Raw genomic sequence first — 8,750 nt, forward strand, 5'->3', positions numbered from 1 at the left:
ACTGGTCCACTGTTCCACGGCAAGGACGAAAACCACACCGCTCCTCCCGAAGCTGAGATTCGACTTCCTGATGGACCGTCGTCTCCAGGGCCCCTGAATGAAGCTAATGATGCTTATGCTAATAATAAAATGACTTCCAAGCCATTATCAAAACTGTCATCAATAAAAACTAATAGTAAGACAATCACAATGGGGCCGTAACTATGATGTAACCCAGGATGAACTTTGACACACCCCTGTCATACAAAGACAAACCATTGCTGCAAATGTCGAACAAAAATCAAACACATGCTCATGTTAATAATAAGACAACAGCGGCAGAGGACACATGCTAACTCCAAATAAAAGTTTGACACCTCAATTAAGAAAAGTTATGGTGTAAGTCAAATGTTCGACACCAGGGGTGTGAAACTCATTTTTGTTTCGGGACGCATTGATTTCCCTCAGAGGGCCGTTAGAAAAGTGAAATCAACAAATCATATTATTACCATTACACAATAAATTGAGGGATAACTAGTTTTGGAATCTGAAGACAAGGATAATAGACTGTTCAACTACTGTTTAAGTTACTGTAGAAGAAGGGTTTGGTAACAGAAAAATGCAATATCTCAACATGATTGTTTATGATTATGACAATTTGGAATTTGAAGACAGATTTTAGCAAAAATCACGGAAGCTGACGAGCATGATTTGCTTTTGCGGGCCACATAAAACGACGTGGGGGGGGGGCGGATTTGGCCCCCGGGCCTTGAGTTTGCCACCCACGTTCTACCCGCTAACATGTCCATCAAGTATCGGTGAGCGAACTAATGCCCCCTTTACACTTCAGCAGGCAGTAAAGAGTATCATTAGCATATCATCCAGTCTGGCTTCGGTCAACATAAAAGTGCTTGCAGCCAGTCAAGGCTATTAAGAGCATGATAGTGGGGCCACCTAGTGGCAAGGTTTGATACTACCATAAATCATTTTAAGTCTCTTGCATGGAAGCCTTTTTTTTTTTTTTTTTTTTTCCCCTGTATTATTGTATACAATGAACCCTGTTCATAGCGGGGGAAGCATTCCAGACTCACTTGTGATTTTGAGACCGTCCCACGTGCTTTGAACATATCAAAACACACATTCCTTAGTGCCTGATCTCTCTCTCTCTCTCTCTCTCTCTCTCTCTGTGTTAAGAAGTGGGAGACACGTATAACGTCATTTTGAGGAAACTAAAAGAAAAAGACCACTTGCTTCAAGTCGTTTATTTGTCACTCCCAGGTTAAAGTTACTGTAAAACTAACACATAAAACAAAACAGAATTAAACATTGTGTATTTGAACAGCAGCACCATGTTCATCCAAAACCATGTCCATTTACAAGTCTGGTACCTTAATGCTAACACAATGTCAAACGCCACAGAGGGAGTAATGAAATTAGCGTTGCGGTTACAGTCATTTTAAACCTTCAAACAAGTGCTAACAAGTGTTAATCACATGAAGCAGCAACATATACAGAGGATACAATGATACCCACAGACATAGTCTCTTCGCTCTGTGGGAATGACTATTACTAGTTGGGGACCTTCTCTGCCTCTTCTTCAGAATCATCTTTATTTGCCAAGTATGTCAACAACACACAAGAAATGTGTCTGTGTCCTTGTCCTCCTTGTCTTCTTCTTGCTCTTAATCACGCTGCATCGTTTCCAGGAGACCTCAGTGCTGCCCGGCATGTTGCGGGACAAAGTGAGACTACACTGAAGGTGCACAACTCTAAATTCAGACTTATCTGTAGACTGCAAAAACCCATTCAGAGAAAAAACAAAAAACCGATGGCTTAAAAATCCACAAAAAAGCGGGGCATCAACAATGAACTGCAATATAGTGGGCGTTCACTGTAGTTTTTATAAACTGTGCGGGGTCTGCCATCGATCCTTTTTAAGTGGTGGCCCCATGAGCCAAGTTGTGGTTGCCCTGTCAGAACCTGTACTGGCCCCGTACAGTATATTCTGATGCTATAATACCATCAATTCTAATGATTTCACATTTAGCGTCTTTTCACTGTATTATTTAAGCCTTTAAGAACATATCACTTCTGTTTACTTCGTTGTTTTGCATGTGTAAAAGAAAGAATGTGTTGATTTCATTATTTATGAAATTTGCACTGGCGCCATTGAGCCAGCGTCTCCGAGGTAAGCAACTATCCGGCCACCGTTCCTGTCCAACCCTGCTGTCTATATTTACATATTCACATTTTAATTTAACTCGATGACGGAGGCTCACTTTTGACGCGTCCCGACGTGCCATGACTGTCTTTCTCCCGACATTCCAGCTGCTGTCCGCTCTGCTGGTGTCCGAACTGGTAGAGGATCCGCAGCTCACCCACGTGGCAGCGCGGTAGCACGTCGGGGCGCCACTCGATGACCAAGGGGCCGGGGTCGTCCGGGTCGTCCGAGCCGGGCCCTGGTCGGGTCGGAAACGAACAAACCCGGTCAAACAAAGGCTAAGGATACTAACGCTAATTAAAAGAGGAGTGCCTCACCAACTTTGAGAAACGTCCGGAGCTCCATGGGGCGAATGGCTAGCGTCCGATCCGTCCTGATCGCGTCTGGTGGCTCGGATTCGGGCAGAGGTTGGGGAGGGTTAAAGCGGGAGTAGGAACCGTCCACGTTCCGGACGAAACTCTGAGTGAGCTCCAGCTGCAACTGGCGGACAGACGACGGCAGTGCGGACATCAGACACGAGGAAGGTAGACGACACTTGTGGGTTTTTGCGAGGAGTTTACCTCGGGTGTGTCAAAAATGCGTTTGACCTGCGCGAGGTTGGTGATATGCCATATGTATTTGGAGAAGGAGCCCTGAGGGATGCCGTCATTTCCTACCAGCACTGAAGTGGACATCGAGACACATCGAGTTCGGGCTAACCTCAGTTGTCGATTAGCCTGGTTAAAAACACCAGACCGTGTGGTCCCAACCTGTGGTGAAGTCGGGCAGCCGCCTCTTGGAACCTAGCGACAGGCGATGCTGCAGGGCGTTGAAGAAGTGCTGCGGAATATGGTACACCAGAGGCTCGGGTTTTCCTGTAGGGAAAGAAAAAAAAAGGCATAGCTAGCTAGCCAACGGCATGTCTCGATTGCGCTAAATAACCACTGAAGCGAACGACGGTGCTCAAGTTCTTACATGTGTCGAGCCCGAGGTGCGTCACAGGCCACCGTTTTGGCCACGCCCAAAAGTTTAGGAAAAGTGAAATGGTGGAAACCAGTTCAACACTACATCTGATTACTACTTTGTACACACTTGTCAGTCTTGGTACAGGTTTTCAGCAATTATCTTTCAACATATAGAAAAGATTCAGAAACCAATCTCTGATTTCATTTGATCGCGTCTTCAACACCCCAGGGGTGTGCACCGTCCTGAGTTGAACTGTACCGTTTGGTGAGGTGCGGTTATGCGTTTGGTCATTCCCTACCGTCAAATTGGTAGTGCATGGTCTGCTGGATCCGCTCGGTGACGCCGGCAAGCCACTGACGGAAACCCATGGACACGGAGGCCTCGTCTGCCACTTGACCGCCACCTGAAACACGGTGGTTAAGGGACCAGGAACAAGCCATCATTGATTTGGACTAGTACCCGCAAGAGCTTCATCCAGGCGCGGTTTCTTGGCTTTGTGAAGGGATCTGACCGGTTCCGTGGGCAGCGGAGCAGGCCTATCGCAAGGAACGAGGACTCTGCCGGTTGGGGTTGGTAGAACGCCTGAAAAGACACAGGTGTGTAAGGGGTATTCGAAGGATGATGATGATGAAGACCAGTACAGTCCCCGTGCACACAGGAGTTTCTGGAAAATGGTTGCATTAAAGGCAAAACAGTTGAGTTGACAATGGCTTTCAACACAAAACAGGCACTCCCATTACAAGTATTTACCAAAAATGTTCACTATCCTCAATTCCCATGGAAAGTTTCTAATTTGGAATATAGTGGTGCCCTGAGATACTCATTTTATTTGTTCCGTGAGCATGCATGTAACTTAAAACACTTTTATCTCAAATCGTCTTTTCCCACTGAAATGAATGGAAAAACCATTCATCCGTTCCAGCCTACAAAAAAGAATATATTTGTAATAATAATAATACTTCTCATTACTTCTACTTCTTTAATATTTACAATGAGGAACATAGCACTATAATATTATACACCCGGGGGCAATATAGCATAGCCATACAGATATGATGTACATGAAGCCGATCTCACCTCCTAAGTGCACCGCAGTAAAATTAATCGTGTGTTGTTCCACCAATTGTGTTCAAATATCCGTTGCTTCAAGGCAACACCATGACACCGAAGCGATTCGTTAGTCCTTCTATGGCTTTTCCCAATATGTGATAGCATTAAGTTAGAGGACTTTCAGGCCAAAGTTATGTGGTTGATTGAAATACACGAAGTAATTCTCTTCGCTTCAATCTGTCAAACTGCTGCTTGTTGTGAAGTGAGTTGAGTACAGCACTTGCTCCTATCTCAAATTTGTGCACAGTTAAAGCAAAGAATTAGCCATACGGCGGCTCATATCTCGAACAACTCCGAAGGCAGGTAACTCGTATCTCAAGGCACCAATGTATTTCCACAACAACCTATCTTAACTTCCCACAGGAAACTGTGCCGTAATTTCAATCCCTTTTGCAGCTCTATGGGCTGAGCAGATGGATGACTCGTACCACTTGTCGCTGAGTTGATAAAGTCTGCAAACTCCAACGCTAGTTTCTCATCGCTGGCGAAAGCGCACACGCAGGCGTAGAAGTGCAGGCAGGGGTGCGAAGGGTCCGAGTCGCCGTTAGCACACAGCGCCTCGGCCTTCCGCGGGCGGCAGGCGCAGCGAAACGCCGCCCGCCGCTGTGTCGCGACCGCCTCCCGGGCCCTCCCGCCGCCTTTCGCCACATCGGACGTTCCCCTGCTGCCACCGGCGGTCAGGTGCAGGAGGCCCAGGGGGTGCGCGGAATCCGGGCGGCACTTGACCACCAGCGTGTCCCCGGACACCCTCTGCACCAAGGGCCCCGGGGACTCGGTGGCCAGGCTCCACAGCTCCTCTTTGGCCCACATGGAGACTGTCAGCCCCTCCAGCATGGAGCTCTTGACGCTGAGAGGGGCGGCCGAGCGACGGCACTCGATGGCGGACTTGATGTGGACGCAGAGTGTGTCGGGTGCGCTGGGCTCAGACCGGTCGGGCCTGGAACCCTGCCCGCAGGCCGGCATGAAGCAGCGGCCCATGTTGATCTGAGAGAACAGGGGGTCCCGCTCGCCTGTGGAGATGGTGGCGTCGGTGGGGGCCAGCTCCACAAAGCCCAGCTGGGCGGCTCCTCGTCCTCGGTGACAGACGGAAAACACCTGTGTTCGAGTTAAAATGACTGAAATAATATGTAGGAGTTCTGGATACGCTTAGAGATGATTCAATATTCTTGCGAGAAGGAACAACAACCACACAGCAAAAGCAGCGTACAGTAGCAATTATAATCGCAGATTGGTAGGTTTTACAGTCTACTGGCAAGTCTGAATTTGATTCCATTTTATTTATATAGCGCAAAATCACAACAGATGTCTCGAGGCACTTGACATAAGCTCAAGAACCACGCGCCTCACACAATGGGGTCAACTGAATTTAAAAATGTGCGCTTTTAATGTAGAACCACAACATGCCAGGCAGCACTGAGGTCTACTGGAAGAGAAGAGATGCAGCGTAATAGAAGAAGAGACAAAAAAGGTCTCCAACTAAATTCCAGTAGTAGTAGTTGTTGTTGTTGTTGTTGTTGTTGTTCCCACAGAGCAGAGAGAATATATGCCTGTGAGTAATTTTGGAGGCTTTGTTTGTATGCGTTGGTGTTCCAGGTGAGTTAAAGTAGCGGTTGTGTAAAGGTTTATACTTATAGTTACAGTGACACCTTGACTTTTTTTGTCACGAGCCACCTATTGGTCAAATTTTTCCTTTGTGTTGCGACCCAAAATTTGAGTTCCGAGCGAGCCTCAGATACGCGGCTGCGAGTGAAGTGACAAAAAAAAGAAAAGGAGCAATTAAGGTACTGTAATGCCCAGACCACACCCCTTAAAGGCACACATACAACACTACACTGTTGTTACTCAGCTTGTCCCAGTGTACAGTAATTACTCCTTTTCTAAGTTTATATATTTAAGTTCTCTCAGTTTTGGTGTTGTAATACAATACACTGCTATTTTGCTTTGCTAAAAACACAAAACAAAAAAATGGTAAAATTATTTTAGGGGCTCGAATGGATTTGTGGCATTTCAATTCATTTCGATGTGGAATATTGATTGAAAATGCGATTAAATTGAGCTTGGTCACGGAATGAATTAAAGTCAAAGTCATTCTTACAATGTATGTAAGAATTTATAGAAAATGAAGAAAGATTGTATAAATTTCCCACCAACCTGAACGCCGCCACCTCCGTCGTCGTCGGCGTCGTCGTCGTCGTCGTCCGGCTCCTTCCTGTCGGGCTCCTCGCTGTCGATGATCACTCGGACCACCTCCACGCTGCCCTTCCGGCCCGCCCCGGCACCCGAGGAGGCGTTCCGGAGCGATATCCCGCACATCTTGTTCTTGCAGCTGAGCCCCCGGGTGCCGTTGTAGGTGCCACAGCTTGGACACTTGCGTATGCCGCGCAGGGTGGCCCTCCCCAGATTGGAGAGGAAGGCCGGGGTCACGGCGCACCCCGCCGCCTTGGTGCGAACGTCTCTCTGTTTGGCGGCAAGCGGAGCGGCAGACAGTGACGGGACGATCGGTAGGGACGCGCCCTCCATTTTCTGATTGGTCAAGAGGGAGGTGTTTGGATTCTGGACAGTTGAGGCAGAACAAACATTACAGAGTGTACATACAAGCGCGCCTTCTTGCGTTTTGACAGTCGCAGATTATTATTACTTTTTTTTTTAACCGATATTTTGTTACGCACTGAAAAACTACCCTTTTTTTTTGTGCTCAAACCAAACCAATAACAGGATTGCTTTGGCACCATCTTGTGGCATCTTAGAAGAGCTTCATTTAGAAAAACTACGAACTGTGGGCTTGACTTGACTTGTCGTGCTTTGCCTCGAACTTGTGGCAACGAGAGGCAATTACAATATAACATCAAAAATAGTTGATTTTTGTGAATTGTGGGCCTGTGAAGCCCTTTGAAACTACTTTTTTTTTTTTTTTTTTATTAAAGGCTATATAAATAAACAAATTTGACTTGAATTATAAGGAGGAAGTTTTAACTTTTAGAACTTAACTTTAAATTTACCATTTTGAAGCCAAGTACTTGTGGATTTTCGCTATTGGCAGCAGGGCCCGATCCCTATCCGGGCTTCACAGTTTGCTGAACTATTCCTCGTCAAGTGGCCTTCACTTTACATCGGCAGTGGAATAGCGAAAATCTGCGAATAAGTGATGCCGCGGCCCATATAAGGGGTTTGTAATTGTGCATCGATGGCAAAAGATGCTGGCAAAGCACTTAAAATGGAGAGGATCATAGGGTACCAACGCCATGCATCTAGCACGTACACAATTATGAACACGTTACATAAACACATTCAATACATTTTTCAACACAAACCACCTTCACGTGGGGCTCAATAGTTTAGCGAATAATCGGCGAATAGCTGCGATTTTCAGCAAATAACGAAGGACAGCCCACGCCCCCCGAAAACGAACTAAATCAATACATCAGACAATGTGACTTTTGCCAATGCCAAACCGCGAATATGTTCCATATACAGACTTTACTTGACATAATATTTCAATTTTATTTTTTTGGGCCAATCACAGGACACATATAGACAAACAAGCATGCGCACCTATGGACAATTTAGGCTTCAATGAACCTAGATGCATGTTTTGAGAAAGCAGGAGGAAGTCGGAGCACCCGGACAGACCCCACGCAGGCACGGGAAGAACATGACAATGAGATTCGAACCCTGAACCAAAGAACTGTGTGGCAGACGTGCCAACCGCTACTTCAGGGCGTTGCCCTCGTTACGAGCTCATTGAAGAAACCAAACATTAACATTACTGCATCGCCATGTTGTATTTAAGATTAAATACATCAACACGTCTCACGTGACTAAATGAGTAAATGTCGCGTCAGGCACCCGAGAAGCTTCTTTTTGGTCAAACCGAGCTCCATTACTTCCTCCACGGTAGCTCGACCGTCGCCATTGCTCCTTACATCCCAACACCCGCATTGCGCCTGTAACGACACTCCGGATTGGTCGGAAAGTCACGTGAGGAGAGAGGGGCGGAGAGTCCTGGAGGGGGGCATCATGGGCCCTGTAGTGAATAGCTGTTAGCACGAGTTTTGGGAGTACACTCAGAACGCGGAGGTAAAATACGTTGAATAACTTACTGTTTAATGTTTACGGCCTGTTAGTATTTTCATAAAACTAATGTAATTATGACTTCGTGATAAATTATGGTGTTCTGATTTCATAAAACGAATGTAATTATGACTTCGTGATAGATTATGGTGTTCTGATTTACGTGCAGCCTTGGGTTTAGCCGTAGGAGCGAAAATCCGTCGTAAACCGAGGACCCCTATGCTAGTATAGCCCGTTAGTAAGAAACATTCGTTTCACTTAAAAAAAAAGGCAAATAGTGTAAACGAGAATATTAACATTTCAATGTGGGCAAATTAAATAAAAAAAACATGTTGCCGCACAACTGCTCATGGCAAAAAAGCCAGTTTGCAAACATTGTTAGGTTTTTTTGTGCTTGGACTCAGGACAATTTGTCAAGGGTGGA

General features: G+C 46.1%; 1 protein-coding gene across 6 annotated transcripts; it reads right to left on the bottom strand.

Annotated features, from left to right (window-relative positions):
* Positions 1-1,225: 1,225 nt before the first annotated feature.
* On the bottom strand, positions 1,226-8,736 carry c15h2orf42 (chromosome 15 C2orf42 homolog). 6 transcript variants are annotated; one of them, XM_061698087.1, is made up of 10 exons: positions 8,102-8,736; positions 6,407-6,808; positions 4,684-5,350; positions 3,599-3,727; positions 3,444-3,548; positions 2,950-3,054; positions 2,761-2,861; positions 2,518-2,680; positions 2,259-2,438; positions 1,226-1,771 (listed from the first exon to the last, which is right to left on the bottom strand). In XM_061698087.1, exons 1-10 carry the CDS (start codon positions 8,192-8,194, stop codon positions 1,761-1,763), a joined length of 1,956 nt encoding a protein of 651 aa, XP_061554071.1. In that variant the 5' UTR covers positions 8,195-8,736; the 3' UTR covers positions 1,226-1,760. The 6 variants fall into 6 exon arrangements, with proteins under 6 accessions (XP_061554071.1, XP_061554069.1, XP_061554070.1 ...); XM_061698085.1 differs by having other exon boundaries at positions 1,226-2,438; XM_061698086.1 differs by having other exon boundaries at positions 1,226-2,438; positions 3,605-3,727; positions 8,102-8,735.
* Between the last annotated feature and the right edge of the window lie 14 nt (positions 8,737-8,750).

Source organism: Phycodurus eques, chromosome 15 (assembly GCF_024500275.1).
Source record: "Phycodurus eques isolate BA_2022a chromosome 15, UOR_Pequ_1.1, whole genome shotgun sequence".
Lineage (NCBI taxonomy): Eukaryota > Metazoa > Chordata > Actinopteri > Syngnathiformes > Syngnathidae > Phycodurus > Phycodurus eques.